Genomic DNA, 25,154 nt, shown 5'->3' on the forward strand with positions numbered 1-25,154 from the left:
ATTAATAATGTATTATTAACAGCTGATTTAGGACTTTCTTGACAAGTGATCACACTTCCTTAACAACATTTGAGTTGGTAGTTGGCCTTTAAAGATCTTTTCGCTGTACTTACAGTTTTCGGTTAGTACTTTCCCATCCAAAAACAGACATAGCTGTTAATCAATACATCTGATCAGTATTTACATAATCAATCCACTGATAAGAATTCTAGACACAGCCTCTGGGTTCAACAACCCTTCTCCCTCTCCGTCTACCACACGCACAACATCTCTGATTCTCTCTCACTCCCTCAAGCCAATCACTTGCATTGATCATCCTCTCTGTTGTGATCTTCAGCTGATCAGCTGCTACCTGCTGTGAACTACGGATCAATGACTGATAAACGAGAAGAAAAACACTCGTTTATCACCCTGGAGATGAACGGATATCATTTTTCTCTCAATTTCTCTGCTATTGACTGTTAGACAGCTCGGAGGCACTACAAATCAATCACAGATGTGTAGTTGAAGCAGGATAAAGGCTCGGAGGAAAATAAAGGTGAAGCAGTCATTGACACCATATTAAGATATACTGACATGATAAACTAAGAAGTAATTTTTCTCTTCTTGGACTGAAAAAAAAAACCAGATGGTGGTACTGGCTCAGATAATAAAGGTGAAGCTTATTCTTTATTCTTAAAGCAGTGTTTTTACAGTTTGGACATCATAGACATTTAAAACAACACAACAGAGGAAGTAAAGCATCTAAAACATCTGGCTGTAATGTGGTGCTGAAGTAAAGAAATTTATCAAATGCATTTCATGAAAATGTATTAAAAAAAACAACCCAAATCAAAATACTTAAAAAAACAAAAAACAGTCATATTTACCCTTAGAGCTGAGTCCCACCCACATGGCACCATCCTCACTGACATCAGAAAGCCTGGTGGTCAGTTGTTGTGTGTCAAATGGTGTTCCATCCTCTTTGAGGCCATCCAGGAAAAGATTTGCATGTCTGTCATGGATCTGCAATTTCCATCAAAGGGAGATACATATATCCTTGATGAGCAGAATGAAATCATTCTTTATATTTACCTTGTATGTTTACAGCTCTGTGCAGTGAACTGTGTGTATGAGGGGTTTCAAACCTAAATAAGCTGTGGGCCACTGCTGGCACTGCCATCTCATTTGGGGCTACTTTAGTGTTCAAGTAGTACAAATAACAAAAAAACAAACAAACAAGAAAAAAGCCACAAATGTTTCTGAAAATGTAGTGTTGTGTTTGTTTTTTTAAATTTCATTTGTTGTAGAAGATGACAAAACTGCAAATCTGAGCCCCCTGGTGTATATTAACTAGGGTAGGGTCACAAAAATGTCAAAAGTGTCACAAAACTGTGACTAGTACACTACGCTGACTCGGATAACTGAGTTATATTTAAAAAAATGAAAAACACCTAGTAGTAGCTTGAGGATTTGATTGAGAAACGAAAACTGACCGATGTTTTAAAATAATGTCTATGTATATTTTACACCAAGCTTTATATATAGGACAGTGCAAAAGTGATCACATTAAAAGTTTTATTGCAGGGAGTGGCCAGAAGGGCACATGCAGCTGTACAGACATAGCAGCAGGTTACTACTGTAACACAGCATCTTAGAAAGCGGCAGCTGCTCTGTGTTCGCCTGTTCATCTTTGTGCAAAAGTGTGTGCAAACACCATCAGTGCATATCTATGCGCGTGTGTGTGTGACTACGTGTGTGTGAATTATACATACGGCTAATCTTCCAGCTCATTTCCCCAGTAGCAGAAAGTGCCTCAGGCTAAACTGCCTCAGCTGCAAATTAGCTTTCTGTTTGACCAAAAATCTCCTCTCCACTCCTTTCCCCTCTCCTTTCCTGATCTGCTGCATGAATATTAAAAACTGCACAGCAGACAACACCGTCAAAGCAGGACCAGTTCGCTTTCACATCAAACCCAGGCCAAAAGAAAGATACTTCCAAAAAAGGGACATCACTCCCCCATCCCCGCCTCACACACACACCCAAAAAAACTTTAATGTGTCCTGTCCCACTTTCTCCCTTTACTGCAATCTCCAAATCCTGTGTTTGGGAAACACACTGTGGGACCACTGATAAACGTGACAGTCTCTGTCTTACTAGAGCCCTCCTTCTCCTGTTTCATCTTTCTCGTCTCTTCCACTCTGGTCCTCCTTGCTTTGTCCTTTCTCCTCTTCATGAGGTCATTTGATTCCTTCACCTTTTTTTCAGTTTTTCAGTCTCCTCACCTCATTTTCATTTTCTCCATTTTCTACCCTTTTTCCAAAACCATTTTTACTTTCTCGTCCCTCTCACTTGATGACTTCCTCCTCTCATCTCCCTTCCTGTCTCTTCCCCTCATGTTTATCTTGCCCCGTCGTTCTCACTTGTTGTCAGCTCTTTAGGGAAGTTGAAAAGGTGTGAGGAGAGAAATAAGTCCAAGTCAAAAAACGCCTTTAGGGGATGAAGGCAGGCCCAGACAAGTGTCTGCCTCTCAGAGGATAGTTAAGACACCCAGACAGACACTTTCATGATAGCTGATTGAAGACTGGCAAACGCATGAGAGCACAAGAGAGAGCGCAGGAGAGTAAGGGAGTGGAAAAAAAGAAAAGAGGGAAAAAGAGACAGGGGGAAGAGAAAGAAAAGTCTGAGCGTGGCTGTAAGAGAGGAAGCTAGAAGAAGGGCCCTCTTTAGGAATCTCTAAGCCAGAGCTGTGTTGCTCTTGGGATGATGTGAGGCAGTTGTCAGGCCTGATGTAAATGAATCCTGAAGCACTTCATCCTCCTTAGCCGCCATGCGCCCTTTTGAAACACAGCCAACTCCCCTTTGTTAGCTTTCACAAACACTTTTTCTCCAGTTTTCCTTTTCCCTGCCCATCTGTATTTTTACCTCATCCTTTCCTCCACCTTTCTTCGTCTCTTTTAGCCAGTGTAACTTCAGAGTTCTTTCAGCATATGGGTAAACAGAAAAAGGACTTCTTGAATTCTTGTGTTGATAACTAGTCTCATTTGGACTGTGTCCAGAAGAAAGATGCATTTGAAACTCTACCTGTTCTCTTTCTATTACACAGAGGACAAGCACCATAAGGTATTGCCACTACTTGCATATCCATTTATACAGTGTAATCCACAAGTAGCAGCTACTATTTTTAGTTAATTATGTATTTACAAGAATAGCAATTACCTGATTTGGCATCATACTGTAACTGAATGTCCCAGGGTTATACTGTATAACAATTTATTCAACAAAGCGACTAACCAATTTTTCGACTATAACAATTATTAATTGTAAAATGGTTACAAAGACTGGTTGAAAAGATAACTATGGGTTTTATTTCCCTATCCTGCAAACTCAAACTGCCACATTAAGATCAAAGCTGAAACTGTAAAGATATATGATTTCAGCAAGTTTCAGTCCTAAACTAAACTGAATATTAAAACTCAAACTCTGCACCAACTGTGGTCCATGCAACTACTTATAGCTGCAGAAGCATCATTAGTTTTTGGCCTGTATACCTTCAGTGTGAAAACTGCTTCTTCTGCTACATTGATCAAAATGCCACAGTTGATGTTAGATGAAAATTAAACTATAATAAAACAGAAACAGCACATTTTCTTTATTTATTCTTATTTTACATTGTATTATCCCCATTTTCACTGCAGTGGTAAAACTGATTGCCTTAGTTTAGTTGGCCTTAAAGGATTTCCAGGTACTATATTTCCCCTAAAACATATATCAAAGAGTTCTATAGCTCTTTAGTCTGACTTTCATAATTTACATTTATTAAATAGTTTTTTTTAACTGTGATATTTTTTTTTTGCCCTCTTTGGGAGTTTTAAGCGCCCTTTCATGGCGCAAAACTCACCCCACTGGCAACAGTACCACCTAAGCCTTTCTAAAAGCCCAGAAACACCCTGAGTGGAAAGCTTTTAGTGATCTGTATACTGGCATTTTGACTAAAGCTCTTCTCGATTTTCACACTCCTGCCAAGCCATGGGTCAGTACACAGTGTGGACAGCAGTGTTTCTCCTAAGCTGAATTCGCAGCTGTGGGCCACAAAAGTAAAGGCAGTTAAGAAAGTACTAGTAAAAAACATCTCAAAGTTGCTATTCTGGTCATATAAAAACATTACCCATTGTAAATAATTCTCATTTTATATCAATATAATACCTGCAACCAATACCAAACATAAGGATCAGCAAAAAAAGTTTTTTAAAAAGTCAGCTGTAAAATATTCATTACATCACATCCACATGCATTCAAGTGATATTACCTGTTTAACCTGCTATTTCTTTCTTTCTTTTCTGGTATGGTTCAATTTCTGCAGGGGGTGCAGGTGGGAGGCATGATAAAAAAAAGTTTAAAACCCCTGTTTTAATGTAAAATTATCAGCAATGTATTGAAACATGTCCCTTTGAAATATATACACTGCACATATTCCATATTTAATGCTGTATTTGTCATTCTCTTGGTGCTGTATTTGTCATTAATGCTTCTTGGAAATAAATCTTTTACCACTTGAAAGCCTGTTTATTTTTCCCTTAAGTGGTGCCACATATGTAAGGAAAATGCATGTGTACAATGAGCAACAGAGTTGAGTAAAAAAAAACAACTTGTCAACTCTTCTCTGCCAATGCCAAACAGCCTATTCTGCTATTTTGGTGTCACTGGATTGGATGACTAGATGTCTCAGAGGAAAAAGACATATCGGAAATTTAACATACGGGGGCCTCAGCAGCATGTAGAAGAACCATCACTCTGGCACAAACAGCACACCCAAGCTGACCCCACAAGTGCTCACTAGGGTTGAGGTCAAGACTTTGGAGATATGGGACTGTCACTGATTGAAGAATTTCATCTTGATATCTCCAATGCCTCCAATGATGACAACGCCTGTTTTTCCAGTGAGGTAGATTCTGTCCAACACCACCACATTGCCTCCACCAAGCTTGGTACCCTATCAGTGGAGCAATCAGGGTCTTCTCCACACTTTGATCCTACGATCCAACTGTCATAGGCACAATATGGATTCATTGCTGAACAGCACTAATAAAGCAACTGATTTTCATCACTTGGGGTACCAGAAGCCAACAACAAAATAAGATGTTTGGCATTGGTAGTTTTCATCGGTGCAACCCACACGCTCAGCTCTGCTGGTCAACCCACAAATGTATTTTCCTTACAAATGTGACACCATTTAGGGGGAAAATAAACAGGCTTTCAAATGGTATAGGATTTATTGCCAAGAAGCATTGTTAAACAAAAATAATAAACGAAAGACAAATTTCCTTAATTTTATATAAACTTTACATTTTTAGATGATTATATAAATGGCCTGCATTTGTATAGCGCTTTTCTAGTCCCTAAAGACCCCAAAGTGCTTTACACTACATTCAGTCATTCACCCATTCACACACACATTCACACACTGTAGCCACAGCTGCCCTGGGGCACACTGACAGAGGCGAGGTTGCCGGACACTGGCGCCATCGGGCCCTCTGACCACCACCAGTAGGCAAACATGGGGTTAGTATCTTGCCCAAGGATATTTGGCATGCAGCCAGGAGGCAGCCTGGGATCGAACCACCGACCTTCTGATTAGTGGCTGACCTGCTCTGCCACCCCATGGCTGTAGCTTAGAAGGTCTACTATTTTGAGTATGGTCTACCATACTCAAAATGGTGTTACAAATAGACAGCTGTCACAGATTAAAGGTTTAGCTCATCATGATACAGAAACCATGAGCAAAACGGCAGAATTTTGAAATCTATTATACCCTCCTAGGACTGTACTCTTTTGGACAGAGATCTCAGATGTTGTCCTAGGATCTGCTAGAGCCTCTCGTCTAGCTTGGGGGTCACTGCACCAAGTGCTCCAATTACCACTGGGACCACTATTGCCTTCACCCTCCACATGTTCTCAAGTTCTTCTCTCAGGCCTTGGTATTTTTCAAACTTCCCCTGTTTATTCTTCCTCATGTTGCTATCCATCAGTATAGCTATATCTATCACTACTTGGCACAGATGTTCCGGCCACTTGGTTATGGCGTTCCATGTATGCTTTGCCTGCTACTATCTTGTACCCTACTGTTATGTGCTGGATTGCCTCAGGTGCATCTTTACACAGCCTGCACCTGGGATTTTGCCTGGTGGGACAGACCCCAGCCTCTAACAATCTTGTGCCGAGAGCTTGTATCTGTGCTGCCATGATTAGTGCCTCTGTGCTGTCTTTCAGTCCAGCTTTGTCCAGCTACTGGTAGGATTTCTGAATGTCAGACACTTCTTCTATCTGCCGGTGGTACAAACCGTAAAGGGGCCTATCCTTCCACGAGGGTTCTTCTCCTTGCTCTTCTTCTTTCTCAGGGTTCGTCTGCCTCAGGTATCCACTAAGCACATGGTCAGTTGTGGCCATCTTCCTGATGTAATCATGGATATTCGTTGTCTCATCCTGGACAGTGGTTCTGACACTCACTAATACTCAACCTCCGACCTGTTGCTTAGCATACAGTCTCAGGGTGCTGGATTTGGGGCTATACCCTCCATGCATGGTCAGGAGCTTTATTGTCTTGATGTTGGTGGCTTCTATCTCCTTCTGTATTCAGCAGGATACCTGATCAGGGGGTAGATCTTGTTCTTCCCATTCAGCTGACTCTTCAGGACATGCCTGACCCTCTGCAGGTATTTGGTGGTTGTGGATTCACTAGTGGCTTCTTCATCATTCCTATTTACCTGTGGGATTTTCAGGTATTTGTAGCTATCCTTGATATCTGCAATGTTCCCTTCTGGTAGTTCATTCCCCTCAGTTCTGACGGCCTTCCCTCTCTTTGTTACCATCCAATTATACTTCTCCAGTCCAAATGACATTCTGATGTCATTGCTATATACCCTAGTTGTGTGGATGAATGAATCCATGTCTCGTTCACTTCTGGCATACTGCTTGATGGCACCCATATAGAGGAGGTGGTTGACAAATGCTCCATTCTGTAGTAGGTATCCGTAGTCTTGCAAATGCTCTCACTGAAGGGATTCAGGCCTGTACAGAAGAGCAGTGGAGACAGAGCATCTTCTTGGTAGATCCTGCACTTGATGGTACAATTCGCTTGAAGTTGGCCTCTAGTGTTGTTTGTCACATCCCTATTGAGTTTTTGATGAAAGTTATTAGGGTCCTGTTGATCTTGTATAGTTCTAGGCATTCCATCCACGTGAGGGGCATTAAGTCATAGGATTTCTTATAGTCAATCCAGACAGTGAACAGGTTGGTGGTGCTCTTGCAATCTCGAGCGACTGCTCTGTCTACCAGTAGCTGGTATTTTGCCCCTCTGTTATTCTTGCCAATTCCAGTTACTTGCCCTACTCGTGTATTGACCCATGTGCCTGTTCATCTTAGCCGCTATGATGCCTGACAGGAGCTTCCATGTGGTATGAGGCAGGTTACTGGCCAGTAGTTGGATGGGCCCACTCCCTTCTGGGGATCCTTGCGGATCAGGACTGTCTGGCTGTCAGTTAGCCATTCTGGGTGTCTCTCGTTGATTAGCAGCTGGTTCATTTGTGCTGCCAGATGCTCATGGAGTGCAGTCAGTTTCTTCAGCCAATAGGTGTGAATCCTGTTGGGCCTGGTGCTGTCCAATTATCTATACCTGGGACCCTTTCTTGGATGTTTGCCACTGTGATGGATACTGGGCCATGTTCAAGGAGGTTGCTGTGGTCTGCTCCTAGCTCCACTAGCTAGCACTGAGCATTGCAGTTATGGGTTGCATCATTTTTCCAGATGCTCTTCTAGTATTACTCCATCTCCAGCCTTGGTGGGGCTGTTCTCATGTTGTTCCCCTGCCACTGAGAGTACACCCTAGATGGTTCAGCAAAGTACAGCTAGTTTATTCTCCTGCTTTCTATCTCTTTGGTATACCTTTTCAATTGGCTGGCTAAGGCTGTGAGTCTTTCCTTGGCAGTTTCCAAGGCCTCAGATATGGGCAGCTTACTGTACTTCTTAGGCACCTTCTTCATCGCACCTTTCTGTAGCTCCGATAGTTGGCTGATTTCCCTCTGTGCTACCTTAGCCTCTAGTCTCCTTCTCCATGTAGGACACTGCTCCTTGTGGCTGTTCATCTTACAGCCAAACATCTCTGTGAGGACTGCTGCTGTGTATAGATCAGCTGGTTGGTTTGGGGGATGGTCACAGTAGGGGTTTTAAGTATTGCTGCATTCACATCTTTTAGTAGACCTTCAGAGGGTACTTCACATAGTCTTGGTAATCGGCTACAGAGAGTCTAGGTTTCCAGCTTCACCATTATCCTATCTTTCAGGTCAGCAGCCCTTCCTTACCATAGCTTATATATATATTTGTTATTATAAAAAAGAACATGTATTTGATGCTAACATGTATTTGATGCCCTAAGATGCTTAGGGTCAAAGGTAGGGCATAGCATAAAAAGTATGATGATTCAAAAAAGAAAGTATTTTAAGAGAGAAATCTATTTTACTGCTGTCAGATTATTCTATTAACAACTAGAGGAATGCTAAGCTTTATGCAGAGCTGAGCGTGATAGTACACATGAGCACATGGGTGTTTGAATGCAAGTTTTTCACAGACACTAGTTTATATACACTGCACTGTTACTGTTTGACCTTTCTCACACAGAATCCCACCTTACCCCTCTCCCACATTTTACACTTCCCTCCCATCAACTCTTTTGCTCTCATCATTCTTTATACCTTAAATCTTTACTTTTTACCCTGATCTCTCCACCCTGCTCACTTGAATTATACTCTCCTGGCTTTTCTTTTTGTTTCTTGGACAATCCAATCATGTTGCTTAGCTTATGCTTCACTGTCTCCTCCTCTTATACCTCATCCTCTTCTTTCTACCTCCTCTAATCCCTGACTTCCTGCCACAGCCCCCACACATCCTACTTCACCAGGCTCTATTCCCCCTGCATCTCTCCTCTGGGCTATGTTGCCCTGTGACTGACTGACATGCCACTCACTGATAACACACCTCATTCCACAGCCAGTGAATCTGTCAATGGGGGGGGGGGGGGGGGGAGGAGAATAAAGACAGAGACATAAAGAATAAAGACAGTGAGAATGACATAAAAAACAAAATGAGAGAAAGAGAAATAACAAGAGATATTATGAGTTTGGAGTGAAGAGTTTAGTGAATGAGAGAACAATACTGTTGTTGACTAGAGAAAAGTAGCAGGCGAGAATAAGTGACACATAACAGGAGATGTTTTGTAAAGTATATAAAGGCATCACCAGAAAGGAGATGTATGTGGCAAAATTATTCTTAATATTAAGAAGGAAAAAAGGAAGGAAGGAAGGAATAAGCAACTAAAATTACAAAGAATAAAATAAACTGGTGTGAATACGGAAGAGTAATGGCCATGATTAGAGCACATGTAATATGGTTGCAAAAGTAGGAGTCCCAGTAACTCCAGTGGTGAAGATATTTAGCATAAGATACTGCGATTCAAGTCAATATAAAAGGAAAAAAATATATAACTATTACTATTTATAGCTCAGTCTTATTTACACAGCCTAGTAATAGTAATAGTTTTTAAATGGTTAAAACTAATGATGCTGGATGATGGTTTTGAGTCACCATCAGTTAAACAGAATCAAGTTCAATATAACGTAATGCTTGGGTGCTGTCAAAATTCTACAGTTGAGCATCATGTAAAAGACATGAGATAAAAAGGACAAAAAAAAAAAAATAGGGGCACAGAGAGGAAGAGCAGTTGGGTCAGGTCAACAAAGACTAAGAAGAAGAAGACAAAATTGGAAAAAAAAAAAAAAAACCTCCACCAAAGGTGACTTTAAAATTGTCAAATTCAAAGTAATGTTTTCACATTACCATGAAAATGTATTGATTCTATATATGATATGGAGATAGCAGCCAGAGGTGTCTCTCTGCAGAAGCGAGAGCTCCTAAGAGCTCATTTAATCAAAATCTGATTACTTGATTGGATCCAGCTGGCTAACTTACAATTAAGCTTAAGACAGTAGGTGTTCAAGTTTTCATTTGAACCAAAGGGACCGAGGCCTTGTCATGGTGTTGTGTGACTAGATGCTCTCAGATCTCTTTCTTAACTTAATATTTTGGAAACTGATTAATTCCATATTCCAAGCTATCCCTGTTCTCACCCTTCACACGCAAAACAAGCAACGTGAAATCAGTAAGTGGATTTTGACTTTGTGTGTCATCAGCATGTCACTTTTGCATCTTCAGGCACATTTTCACCTTTCCTCTCTCCATTTCTCTCAGTCCGTCTCTTCTGTTATCACCCTCCCTCTCCTTGTTATTCACTCTCCAATCCTCTCCCACCCTCTTTAGTCCCACATCCCCCCTCTATGCTTGCCCTTACTCACTATGAACTGTTAGCAGCTCTGATGTACGGCCAATATTCTCTCTATCATATTAGCACGGCTGAAGTGTGTAAAGGAAGAGATAGGAAAAGAAGGAGAGAAGGAAAAGAGAGAGAGAGAGAGAGAAAAGATGGGGAGGAGACACATTTGTTCTACTCATCTCAGCGCTAAAAGATACAATTACCTCTCACAGCATATTATCCATGTTTTATACCATCCCAGGGCCCCATGCCTTTGCCTTGCCGCGCTCACCCCATGTAAGGCCCATATTTTAACACTAGCTATGACAGTTTATTTAAGAAAAGAAAATTGTCCCCAGGGAGATGGAGAGTGAGAGAGGGAGAGACTGTGCGTGAGTAAAATGAGAGGGAAAGAGGGAAGGGCAAAGAAGGTGGAGAGGGAAGACAATGAAAGGGGGAGAGAATGAGAGATAGATGAGGTAGCAAGAGAGAATGAGAAAGGGAGGAAAAGAAAATTATCTTCTGGTAAAAAAAAAAGACAAAGAGGAAAAAAGAGAGAGAGGGTGACACACCAACCTTTTAATAAAGACCATAATTCTCAGACTTTTTCTTTCAGAGCAAAAAGCAAAGTGGATCCCTTTAACAAAAAACATTCACGAGAACATACTGAGAATTTACTCTGTAAAAAATGGAGAGATGCTGAAATGAGACAAATCAAATAAATTTTTTCCTCAAAATGGTCTGTTCAATGTAGTTTTTTCTTGTTTTATCAAAATTTTAAAAAAGAAATTAATAAATTCTTCCTTGTTTATATTTAGCCCAGTTAGAGACTAAATAAAGAAGATATTCTTGTTTTCGCTGAGAAGCCATGGATGCACCAGTGAATTGTGACCAGGTTAAGTTTGGGCCATGTTGAGCTTGAAATTTCTCCAACACATTTTCTCTTATTGGGAATAAACCTCTACTAACTGCTTCCTCACCCTGCTACTTGTGACACCTAGATGATGGTGCAAGAGGGCAGATACAGAACCACACTAAAATGTAAGAAAGTTGAAGATAATCATAGCAGATAGCTGCCCCTCTCTGAGCCTCGTTCTGCTGGAGGTTTCTAACTGTTAAAAGGGAGTTTTTCCTTCTCACCATTGCAAAGAGCTTTCTAATAGGAGGTTGCTTGATTGTTAAGGTTTTCTCCAGAATACTGTTGGGTCTTTACCTTACAGTAAAGAATACTTTGACTATTGTTGTGATTTGGCGCTATACCGATAAACCTGAATTAAATAAAACCGAATTAAACAAACAGCTCCTTTTACTCTAACAAGGTTGAAAAGCTTTTTCTTTTCTTTTTTAAATCTAAAGCACCTTGCAGAACCCTAGCCGGATGCATTTTTAGCTCTCATATCTCCAAGCTCCAATGGGAATGAAACCTCTAACCCTGCTTCTATTAATGCCTTGCTCTCACCACTAAGCTGGACCACACTACACACTAACTTAAACCACTGATGTTAAATTAATTAATTAATTTCAGGCTAAAAAAAATCTACAATGGGCATGCACACACACACCTTTCTCTCTATGTAATTGATGCCAGTCTTGTGCCCTTTTGCCTCCAGTGCCAGCAGGCAGAGGGCTACCATAGAGGTGTCCACTTCACCCCTGCATAACAACCTTGCCTCACCTTCACACACATACAGACAAGCACACATAAATGCATGTAATCTGGTGCACACAAACACATGCAGAGAGCATACAAAAGGGTGCATAAAACGCTCCCTTGCATGTACACATAGTGTATGCTTATGCAAAGTATAAACTAACACAAAGTAACCTTCAGTGCGCATCTCTATCTTTCTCTGCCATTCTAGGTGGTACAGAGACAAAACCAAAACCAGGAGAAGCAAATTGGACAGAGTGTGGTGAATCTGCTTGTATCTATATGACATGTAAGGCCTTCTTCATGTCATATAGATAACATATAGATAACATGTCATAACTTCTACATTTATTTTAAGCGCATAATATTAACTAACATTATAAAGGATTTTTGTATTAAGTCAGATTTAAACAAACAGCAGATTTTGCCCAAAGTCCTGTACTATCAGATGTTTAAAAGGAGAAATTCTATTCATTCTAAAAATATATATAGCAATATATTGACCAAAGGTTTATTGTGTCCCCCCCACAGAAACGAGACAACCTTCCTCCAAGACCATACTGCTACATATGACATATAGTAGACAACACAGGACTACATAAAGTGCAATGTACAAAAATTGCACATTACTTTAAAGTATCGTGTGACATGATACTTTCTATATGTTGACAATACACGCAACACTTGTAAAAATCATAATTTCAAAGTTATAAGGCTGTCAACTGTTGATCAATAAATAATTAAGTTAATCTTGCAGACCTTGGTGGATGTAGGCCAAATTTTAATAGATTGTTACATGAACCGAACTTTTATCAGAATTCATTTAAGATTTTTCACACTATCACATTTACAGAAAGAAAGACGTGCATGCAAACGCTACCAAAAGCATAACCTCCTTGGTGTAGGTAATAAAGTGGGTGTTTCCAAAGACTGTGGTGTTATCAGGCGAGTTAGTTCAAAATAGCAGCTCTCTGCCAAGTCTACACCAGTCCATATACACACAAAGACACAGGCCAGAGTCTAATTGCGCATGAAAACATTCATTAAGGGTATTATGACATGCAGTAGAAGTTTTAGCAGCCAAAGTGTCTAAGAGCAGATTAGTGAAACAGATGAGCTGTCACAGTCCTTAGAATAAATTGGAGAGCAATGGGAACAACTAGTTCTTTCCCTCCAATAAATACATTGATACAGATGTGTGTCTGCATGTGTGTCCTTGTAATCCTGACTGGGCCTTAACTTAGAATGACACCCAGACACATACTTAACTTGTCAGTTTCCCCACTTTTTTTCTCTGTCTTTATGGCTGGGACTCTCTAAGTATATGTTGAGCCAATGTGTGCATCCTCTACTTTCATATATTACTATATTTAATAGCAAGAAATGAAAGTTTCCAGTGTGACTGGTTGTCCATGCGAGGAAGGACAAGAGTTCACAATTTTAATATTATTGGTATCTGATTTATCTCACAATTCTTCTTCATCATGCTCAGCTACTACTGAATTTCCCACACGACTTATGACACTGGGACATAAATTTGGTGAACTTCAATCATTCATTTAGCATTTGTTCAGATTAAGGAAGGTTAATTGTCTAAAAGCATTTTTAAAAATCGTTTTCTCTCTTGCAACCCAAATCAACCTACAGACAATGTAAATTCCAAAACAATCCAAGTAAGCCCAGTAAGGCTAAGGTGCTACAGGCCAAAAGGATTAAAAGATAAATAATTGCTATGTATTATTTTCTCTGTAAACATTTACTTTTAATGTCTACATAAAGAATCAGATCCATCAACCCATCCATTCATTTTCTTCTGCTTATCAGGGTTGAGGGGGGTTCGGTGCCATAGGGCTACCATAGGGCTACCATAGGGCGTGAGGTGGGGTACACTTTGGACAGATCGGTAGTATCAGGGCAGAATCAGATCCTTTTTTTGTTGTTGCAACTATTCATTGTTGAAATATGTCCCACCACTCACCATTGCTCACCACAATATAAATCTGTAGGTGTGATGAGCAGTTTTCTCTCCCCATGTGAACAGAGCTTTCTACAAGAATAAAACACACTGAAAGAGATATGGTGGTGAAACTGACAATTCATAAATAAGGCCAACCAACCCAAGCATACACTGTGGATTAATTACTGAATGCCTTTGTGTTCCTAATTAATGTTATTGCACCTTGATAAACAGTGCTTATGTTCTTTGGATCCCAAGATGATGCATTCATGTACAAAATGCCCTAATTTCTATCAATCATAAACAGAAATGCAGCATAAGAAAGCCTCTCCATAGAGGACGCAAATTTAGGCTTTAGCTCTTTAACAAGCTCTTTAAAGAGAGGTTAAAAGGAAAGACTTTGCTTAGAACAAATTCAGTGGGTTTTAAAAGCCACTTCCCCGGATTTCCAAACTCAGCTGACTTTGTTCTTACTTAACGTAAGCTTAGACCATGCAGAGATTGCTGAAAAACATGAAAGCACTCTGAAGCTACAACAGAACCTGTGTCTGAGTAGAAGCAATTAAAAACTGTGTCATCAATATAACAACATTTTATCATATAAAGATAACACTTGCAGACTTCCTAACACAGACGTAACAAGCAACAGCGATAACTCAGTAAACAAAAAACACAATTTATGGTGCACGAGTAACATTTCCAGATTTTGAAAACAAGTGCATTTTCTCAAGATCTCAGTTCCTATAGTAGATCCACCTCAAGACTGACATAATTTATTTGCACAAAAGAGTAAGTAAAAGTAAAGAAAAAAAAAAGTAAAGCGCTCCATGACTCTAATAATTCATTTAAGTTTGACATTGTGACACAAAAGACCAACCACACCAAATTATTCTTATACACAGATCAGTCAGTGTGAGACTAGTTGTACTGAACTCTTCATCCACAGCTGTAGAGCAGATGCTTTTCTATGGACAACTATCAATTATTAGTATATCCTGCAAAAAGTCACTGAAAGGTGAGTCCAATGATAGACTGACTTTACAGCTATCACTTAACTACACTGAGCCACATCCCCGCTTCCCCCATTTCTCTTCCTCTGTCATTCCCTCCCTCCCCCAGGCAACATTTTCCTCCGCTATTCTCTACATCGTTACCATAATCAGATAAGACAACTACCTAGGGAGCACCAGCATCCCTACAGCACCTTGCTCCTGGCACCCCTGTGTGTGTGTGTGTGTGAATTGCTCCTGGCGCTTGGAAACCCGCATCCCTTTTGACTGTCTTTTTTGGTGTTTTGATCTTTACAAACCGACAGATGACGGGTGTGTGTGTGTGTGTGTGTGTGTGTGTGTGTGTGTGTGTGTGTGTGTGTGTGTGTGTGTGTGTGTGTGTGCACTATATGTGAATAAGAAAGGTTTCTAAATTACAGAGTTCCTTCATAGGGTAATATCTGTATTGTAGCTGACAGACTGTTACAAATTACCGCTGAATTGTGAGTATGTGTCTGTGTAGCAAGCCAGTAGATAAGTGTATGTGTGTGCAGGAGAACAGGGGTATGCGAATGGTGTTTAAGTGTCAAGTATGATTATGTTATTCTTCTGAATGGTCAAAGCAGATCACATCACCATACCATTAAACAAAAGGCAGACTGATTCACAGAGAATTCACAAAAACAAACGCATACAAAGTTTTGAAACACCTTCAAGGGGCACCAACGTAACACACTTTTAGTAAATTACTGTACTCTCCCATGCCTACACTAATATGCAACAAACATATAAAGCATACTGTACAAAGGCATATATGACAACTGTACCCCCAGAGGCAGGCATCCTGTACACACGCTAGCAACCAACTGAGCCATCAGCAAAACTACATTTAGCCAACAACATGTTAGACTGCCAAAGTACTGTTCCATCAACACCAGTCAGCAAGCTTGTAAACTAGACTGTCAAGTCAAATTTTCAGGCTAGACACAATGATTTTCATTTTAAAGCAGTGCACATTTATGGATAACGTACTCAGAACTCCTGGTTTCCCAACCATTTAAATGCAAAACGAAGGTGCTATTAATGTACATTCATTAATGTAGTTACATTTGACACTGTTAGCTCACTTTAAAGCACTCATCCACTTTAGTTATTATGGAACTTATTTTACTGTGTTTTGAGAACACATGGTATTAACAAAGAAAATTTTAGATATATCTTTTTAAAAATATGAAAAGCAAGGTCATCAATAAACAAAATTCCAAAACATTTTATTAGCATCTAAAACAATTCTGGGCTTAACAAATGACTCAGATTATTTCATTATAGATTTGAAAAAATAAAATATATTTTAGAATCTGAAAATAAACTGGTATCTGCAGTCTGCTCTCAGTTAGACAATAATTTCAGCACAGCTTCTGCATCCAGTAATCCACCTTCCTCAACTGCACACCAGTTCAATATCCCATTCCCGACTTATTCACCATTACAATAATTATTTATCTTTTATCCAACTACAGTTCTCTTTATTCAATCATCATTTACATATAGCTTGCTCTGAATAAAACTGTAGCAACCTTCATATCAAAAGATGCATATGAGGCACAGTAACTGTTGAGCACAGGATTTTACACTGATTTGTATGAGGGTCAAAACGATTTCTTCAGCACTTCTAGGCATAAATGGTCATATTTTTTTTCTTTTTATCCCATACACCCCAATACTCACCATATGATGAATAAAACCAATTTAGGAAAAGTCATGAAATATGAGATGATGGATTTTCTTTTAACAAAGTTGCGTAATTTTTAAATACCAAAGGAGTCCAAGTAACCCCTTTGCCGTTTCTAGTGTTAAATCTTTTATAATTTTATTTGAAACTGGAGACTGGACTTTTGAGTATTATCCTGTTTTATTGTCTAATACTTTAAGCTGTACATGGTCCCCTCCACTTTTATATTTTAAGCCATTTGTGTTTACTTTAGATACAACCTCATTATACCTGCCATGTGCTTCATCATAAAACCCTTTTCAGCATTTTTCGGCGTGCGCTCATTTACAGTAAAATCTAGGCTCGAAGTGCTGAGTTTACATAGAAAGGTGACCACGGTAGATTTTTCTCCATTGTTAACAGTTACTGTATGGTGTCTTATGGCATAGAATTGTGGTTTACACATTTGCCTTCCTGGGAGAAGACACAAATCCTTGGGGGAAACCATCTGAACACTGCCAAGAGATATATGGAGCTGCATATATTAAAGTGTACATTTTAGGAAATCCTCAAGTCTCAGGAAAACATTGTCAGACCATAAACAAAAAAGCATAATATTCCATTGAAAAACCCATCAGACTTTTGACAAAACATTATCAGACAATATGGTCTTAGAACAAATGGCATCAGACTAAAATGTCTCCGATAAAATGTGTCTGTGAAGGTTCTCAGTCATCCAGGTCATCGTAGTCTAAGGAGCTTGGAAAGAAAAGCGTCTGGACTTCTTTGAGTTGCTTGAAGACGTTTCACCTCTCATCCAAGAAGCTTCTTCAGTTCTAAGGTCAAATGGTGGAGAGTCCCAGATTTAAACCCAGTGGGAGTTTCCCCCCAAAGAGGGACAAAGGACCCCCTGATGATCCTCTACCTAATCACATGAGCCAAGGTGTGAAAGCGGGTGTGGGTCACAATCAGCCCGGGTTTCTGGTGAGGTCATTGTGAAACCTGGCCCCACCCTATCATGTGATTTCCTGAGGTCAGATGGCCCAGGATGTGAGTGGTCGTTAAGGCGTCTGGGAAAGGATCTCCAAACTGGATTATAGATGGCAGACAGTTGGTGTCGTAAACCACCGCCTCTGTTCAAAGATGGTCGCTCACAGTGGACATAGATGGCTTCTTTCACTCCTCTTTCAAACCATCTGTCCTCTCTGTCCAAAATGTGAACATTGGCATCCTCGAAAGAGTGACCTTTGTCCTTAAGATGCAGATGAACTGCTGAGTCTTGTCCCGTGGAGGTGGCTCTTCTACGTTGTGCCATGCGCTTGTGAAGTGGCTGTTTGGTCTCTCCGATGTAGAGATCTGGGCATTCCTCGCTGCACTGTACAGCATACACCACGTTGTTAAGTTTGTGTTTAGGAGTTTTGTCTTTCGGGTGAACCAGTTTTTGTCTGAGCATGTTGCTGGGTCTGAAATGCACCGGGATGTCATGCTTGGAGAAAAACTCTCCTGAGTTTCTCTGATACACCAGCTACATAGGGGATGAAAATGTTGTTGCGTCTGTCTTTCTTATCCTCCCTCGCTAGTGTCTGATCTTCTTTTCCGTGCCTCTTTGCTGACTTTATAAACGCCCAATTAGGATAGCCGCATGTTTTAAGTGCTTCCTTTACATGTGTGTGTTCCTTCTTTTTCCCTTCAGGCTTAGAGGGTGTAGGGTGGTGGTGTAGGGTCCTGATTACCCCAAGTTTGTGTTCCAGAGGGTGATGGGAGTCAAAGAGGAGGTACTGGTCCGTGTTTGTGGGCTTCCGGTAAACTTCAATGTTGAGGTTGCCATTCTCTTCAATGTGCACAGCGCAGTCCAGGAAGGGCAAACAGTTGTCCTTTGTGTCTTCCCTGGTGAACTTGATGTTTTTATCCACGGCGTTAATGTGCACAGTGAAAGATTCCACTTCTCGTGTTTTGATTTTGACCCAGGTGTTGTCTACATATCTGTACCAATGGCTGGGTACTCTCCCTTTAAAAGAGGTGACACGGAGGAGCCCATGGCACAGCCATGTTTTTGTCTGTAGAAACCCTCGTTGTATTTGAAATATGTAGTGGTAAGGCAGAGGTCTAACAGTGTGCAAATCTGATCGGGTGTGAAGTTGGTCCTGTCTTCCAAGGAGCCGTCTTCTTGTAGTCGTTTTCTGACAGTGTCCACTGCCTCCGTGGTAGGTATGCAAGTGAAGAGGGAGACTACATCAAAGGACACCATGGTTTCATCTGGGTCCAGGGTAGGTTTCTGGACCTTGTCGGTGAAGTCGGTGTAGTTCTTGATGTGATGTGGGGTGTTCCCCACAAGAGGTGCTAGGATGGTAGCAAGGTGTTTCGAGATGTTGTAAGTGGCTGAGTTTATGCTACTGATAAAAGTGCCTCAGAGAGAAGCTTCCAGCAGGTGACGCTGTTATCAGGTCAGGGCCTGCATCCTTCAAAGGACTGGTCTAAGTAGGCCGGGTAATGCAAAGGAAGGACCTGCGAAGACTAGCTGACTGTTAAATTAGACGGTCTAACCAAGCCTACAATGCACCTCCTGTTGCCTAGCAACCGCGACAGTAGCAGCTACAGCCGTGGACGACCGAAATAGAGAAAGTCTTTATTTTATGCAATTTATTTTACTTTTATTGGAGAAAATTGTGATGTTTCATCAGAGGTGTATGTTAGAACGCCACAGCCATGGCCTGAGTCCCTTTAGCCAACAGTAATGTTAACTTTAGCTAGTAAACTAGTTTTCTAGAGTAGCTCATGAAACTAGTCTCTTTTCATTTTGACGATACAAATATAATAGGTCTTATGTTATATTATATATACTTTTATACATTAAAAAGTTATCAGTGGTGGAATTTAACTCTGTTGTCTCAAATATTACATTTTAGTTCAAATTTAAGGCATTTATTTCTATTTCATATTACTTTATACCTGTATGACTGTCTGAAAGCTTTACTTAGTTATATTAAAGGGCAATATCACAGTAACAGCTAAAAGTAGACTAAAAAGATTTGATCCTTTTGTAGATTTCAAATAAAATGAAATGTAAACTGATGTAGTAAATATTCTTATACTGGATGAAAAGTTCCAATATCATAATTTTCTTAAGATTTTAAAGATATAAGAGCATTAAAACAGGCTGATGTTTTTTGGGTAATAGGGTCTAATAGGAGAGAGGATACAGACACATGACATCCTTATAAAATACTTAGACAACTTCATGACAAGAACTGCAAAAACAACTTTTTGCAATTCTTTTGAATATTTTATTTAAGTCAGCTGCATACGTTTTCCACTAAAACCAACACAATCCCACTTCGTTAAGAACATTTTTTAACTAAATATATTCTGGATACATCAAAGCATTGTCAAAGTTGTCTGTGCTTGCCTTTATTTTTCCTTCTTTCCCCTGTCCTTTCCTGCAGGAAAAACATCAGTGATTCATCACAAATTTATTTTTGTCATTCCCTGAATGAAGCTGTTATATTTTGTGTTGGCGATACCTCTGCAAACAAGAAACAAACATCTAGAATTTCTTTTAAATGATTCCACCATTTTCTAAACTACAGAGAACCGCTATTTGTTCTCATCTTCTCTGAGCTGCTGCTGGCTCCTCTTCCTCATCATCTTCCTCGCATTGCTGAATTTTCCGGCTGTTTCATCAGGGGTGGAAAGCCTCTGTCTCATCACCTCTCACTGGTGGGTTTTTCAGTCTCTCCTGACTCTGAATACTTGCGGAAGGAAATTAACCATGCCACTTAACAACAAAATCAGATAACTTTGTTAAATATCTGTTAACTATCAGATCAAAACACAATTTTCTCTTAGAATTACATGGAAATATTTTATATATCAGAGAGAAAAAAAAAACTAAAAAAGGGGAAACAGGACAGAATCCTATCTTGGGCTTTATAAGAAAGGTAACGGTCTCAGGTTGTATAATATAAGCATGCCAAAAACAGCAGAAACAAAATGAGGACTTATCCATTTACTGTCTGTCTTATTATCAGTTGCTCATTACAAGATGAGAGCTCATGTAACTATGACTTCCGCATGTCATGGTTAAGTCTGTCTGTTTCCTTAACAAAATCTACAGGTCAAAAGTGAACTGTCTGCTCATTTTTTCCCAAAACCTTTAAGTACATTTGGCTTCACATCGCCAAACAGACTCAGCTTGGCCAGAAACTAACTTAACAAACTAACTGACCAACCAACCAAATCATGGAGGACCTAACCCACATTTAGTGGCAATATCAGTAATGTCACATAACTTGGCCGAAAGTGAGTCTTTGTTATACTCACAATTGTTCCGCTGAATATTTGAGGGCGATAAAACTCAGCACTTACTTTTAAAAGTTTATTTCTGGACCACTTCGTTTGACCATCCACCATTTTTCCCCAAAAATTCCTTCAACCTTGATTTGCAATGAATCCTGGTATAGGGAGGACGAAGCATAAGTGCGACCCATCCTCCAAAACTGAGGAAAGTAGGACGCATTTGTTGGCCACATTTGGATGACACTGGACAGCTTTCATCATTTCACTCTGACATAATCGGTCTTCAAATGTGGCTTTTGAAGGAAGCAGCCCCTGAATTTGGACACAGCCATGTTCTGCCAGTCTCGCACACTGATCACTTGGAAAATAATTTGGCTGGCAGGAAGCTTCTCACTTTTTTCTGAGACTGTGTCGTCTGATGTGGTTTTTCTGAAGCCTTTTAGTCTGATGGCGTTTTTTTCTGAGACCATATCATCTGATGCCATTTTTTGAGCCCTTTTAACCTGATGTCGTTTTGACTGAGACCTTTTAGTCAGAAGCATGGAACCTTTAGTCCAATGCCATTTTTTCTGGGACCTATTTAGTCTGATGCCCTTTTTTTCTGAGACCTTTTAGTCCAATGTCGCTTTTTCTGAGACCTTTTTAATCTGGTGCTGATTTTTCTGAGACCCTTTAGTCTGATGCATTTTTTCTGAGACTATATCGCCTGATGCGTTTTTTTTCCGTTTTTAGTCTGATGCTGTTTTGTCAAAGGTCTGATGGGAGGTTTGATGGGAAAAGTTATGCTTTTTTGTTTATGGTCAGACATCTGAGGCCTTTATCTGATGTCTGAAGATGTTTTCCTGGATTGCCTAAAATGTATGCCAGCTGTACTCAACAGCTAAATTTCAGATCATATTGCTAACAGGATAAATTCTACTAATGCCTGTTAAAATTTGTGTTTTGTTCTGTTTTTACAGAAAAAAAATACAACTTAGGTTGCAAGAATTTAAGGCTTACCATGTTAACCATATTTTCCCCCTACACTAGCCTTAGTGTTATTCAGAGATCCTGAAAGAGAGAGATTGTCCAGTGGAGTAATCTGTAAAATGATACCCTTCAACGGACCAGAAACACTCACATCAACACACATAGGGATCCATTTGGGGCCTCAAAACTCTCTCCACTTCACTACCTGCCATTTTAGTGTGATCAGTGCTAATGAAAGCCTCATTTTGTCCAGACCACCTTGTATTTCTTACTGAATGTTTCCTAAAATTTCTACTTCATATAAAACTTACATCAACTCATAGTGTGGAAAAAAGAAATAAAAATGAATAAAACCAAAGAAACCCAAAGAAAACACACAGTACATATATATGTAAAATATTTAGACAGAAAAAGGCACTGCATTGAGAAACTCACAAGTTCACTTGAATTGTACCGATAGATGCCAAGTTTAGCTGGGAAAAAATATTGATAACTTAATTAGACAAATGTATTTAGTTAAGAATTATCAACCAATACATCAAATTTTATGTACAAAAGCACATGCACTAAAGTACTGCTATCTAAAAAAAATATTAAAAGAATCAACAATTAGAAAAATATTTAAGTAAAATAAAAATGATACAGTTGTATAGGCAAGACTGTACTTTCTTTGTTATATTGTACAAATCACGGAAAAAAGTCCCAAATAACTTAAGTAACTAAAATTCAGCAGCTTTGTTTTTTGTTTGCTTGTTTGCTTTTGTTTTCATTCAGGCCATAGACTTTTGAAATATTGTGTTGAAAGTGTAAGGAAAGCATTTGTGTCTGTGTGTCTGAAGTAATGTGTATGCCCCTGGCCCCAGCAGCTGTTCCAAAACAGATGTTTTCCAGTATAATTACCACCAGCTCACAGAGTGGATGAGAAAAAGATGGACAGAGAATGAAAGAGTAAAACAGACACAGAGGATGACAGAGAAAATCAGATTATAATAAAAAGAGACAATTCCGCTTTCACAGCCCTAAGTACTGCAGCTACAAACAAAACTCATGGTAGAATGATTACAAGCGGGCTGGGTGTAAATATACACGATCAAATTCATGTACCTCTGACAGTGTCCAACCATAGCATCTTTAACACGACTCACCATGGGGATACTTAAACTATGTATTACTCACCTGCAAAACAAGATGTGTCCAGCTCTCCAGTCCTAGTCTGCCCTCTGTTCTAAAGCTGTTCATAGAAGTCTGATTGTTGGACTGACCATATCGCAGAATGATAGCTTCCCCAGACACGGTCAGAGAAAAAAACAGCCGCTGCTCTGAACTTTTCTCCAGGAGCATCCTGAGAGAAACAAAAAACACACATAAACAATAAAGGATTCAATTATGTCTGCATCAGTTGACAGTCCAAAAAGGTTCACATGAATATTTAGCAGTAAGAATTTTAAAGCTTCACCTCAGGAAACAAAGGGAAGAATGGACTCTAACACCCATGAAGCTGAGCAACACTACACACAGTCTCTCATTCTGACATTTTCACATGGAATATCAATATTTTACATGACTGTAAGGTTTCCGCTGCTACGCTGAGGCGCAGACGCACACACTCTCTACGTGTCATATTAACCACCATCACTGACATTTTATGGGAAATCATGGCTTTTATGAACCCAGAGCAGGAAACCCTATAAATCACAGTTAGGTACATGCAAGAGAAAAAGAGCATTTGAATGTATGTCTGTACAAGCACGTAGGTATAAAAGTGAGTCTCTGTGGAGAGAAAGATAGAAAGACAGGCTAAAGAAAACAAATATAAAAAAAAAACACCAATAGGTAAATTGCTATAAGTACAACACGAGTCAGAAATTATTTCAAGTACTTTTCCTTTAACACACACATAAAAGTGTCTATTAAGGAAGGTATGCAATTATTACTGGCCATACATATTGACCTTAACATCACAGAGTCCAACTTAATTTTATGTGAGCAGCAGTCTGATATTAAGAATGATATATGTGGGGAAAAAAATACACACATTTCAGAAAACCAGTAAAAAATGTTTGCTTCTTTGTTTTAAAGCTATATGCTTACTTAAAATTAAGCAATTTTTAGACTGTCAACCTATTGGTTTATTGGATAACAAGACAATTTTGTAATTTTCTCATTTGACCACCACAGTGAATTTTAATAAAGACAATCCAGATATCTGGAGTGCATATTTTCAGCTTTAATTGAAGGAGTTTTAACAAAAACAAAATACAAATATTTTAAATACATGGCCCCTATTATCAGAGGTAAAATAATTTGACAAGTAACCGACAACCAGTTTTATGTCAATTTCATGTCCACTTCATGTCCACATGACTCATAATTCAATGACAAATTAAACAGATAAAAGTTCTGGAGTGAATTTCTAAGGATGGAACTTGTATTTGGTAGCAATTGACTAAAGCTCTCAATATGAGGTCCAAAGAAAAGTTGAGGTCAGTGTCAATAAGCTGAAAGAAAGAAAAAAAAACACCTAGTGAGAAAAAAATCTCAGACAGATAACATTACATTAGTTTAGGAGTATCTTATCAACTACATGTCAAATGTATAGCTGCCAGTAGAACTGGATCACTGTTCTTTATTGAGGTTGTGACTGTTGAAAGAAGTAGCAGCATGAATTCTGAGGTGTGCAGGGCTCAGATTCAGCCAACTGCTGCAAAACCGATTGGACAGCAATTTGTAGTGCAAATGGATAATAAAAGTAGGCATACTGCAAAAGCAAACCAAGAGTTTCTCAAGACATAGAAACACTCTACAATAGCCAAGTTAGTACCACACTTCTAGGATTTTCAAGTACTACAAACAATCCTTATCTTTACAACTTGTCCAGCCCTTTTGTTTGTCTAAAAATGGTTGAATTCCTGAATAGTTATTACAACATTTTGTTGAAGTTGAAAGTTTGAATTTTAATCACATCTTTATTGCTGGACTTAAAATCCACTTTGGTAGTATGCAGAGAGGAGGAAAAAAAAGCATCGCTGTCCAAATACCTATGTACCTAACTGTACATCACAATACTCAACATACACACTGCTACTACTATCACCATAATCTGTTTCTATAAAGCAAAGCCACAGTGTTGTAAAAACCATCGTCTGGAAGAACAGGTGGCTGGGTCTGTTCATTGTTCAGAGGGGAGGGATGTGAAATCACAAAGAGGGGGAGGGACACAGAGAGTGGGGTGAGGAAAGATG

At 39.5% G+C, this 25,154-nt stretch overlaps 1 protein-coding gene across 1 annotated transcript in view; it reads right to left on the reverse strand.

Annotated features, from left to right (window-relative positions):
• ush2a (Usher syndrome 2A (autosomal recessive, mild)) overlaps nucleotides 1–25,154 on the reverse strand; it is a 227,024-nt gene that overhangs the window by 196,403 nt on the left and 5,467 nt on the right. Inside the window, exons 5-6 of the mRNA XM_080885054.1 lie at nucleotides 23,089–23,254; nucleotides 870–1,005 (exon numbers count right to left, since the gene is read on the reverse strand). Coding sequence (XP_080741180.1) covers nucleotides 870–1,005; nucleotides 23,089–23,254 — 302 coding nt within the window. The remainder of the gene's footprint in view (nucleotides 1–869; nucleotides 1,006–23,088; nucleotides 23,255–25,154) is intronic.

The sequence above is a fragment of the Rhamphochromis sp. 'chilingali' genome (assembly GCF_963969265.1).
Source record: "Rhamphochromis sp. 'chilingali' genome assembly, chromosome: 6".
In the NCBI taxonomy this organism is placed as follows: Eukaryota; Metazoa; Chordata; class Actinopteri; order Cichliformes; family Cichlidae; genus Rhamphochromis; species Rhamphochromis sp. 'chilingali'.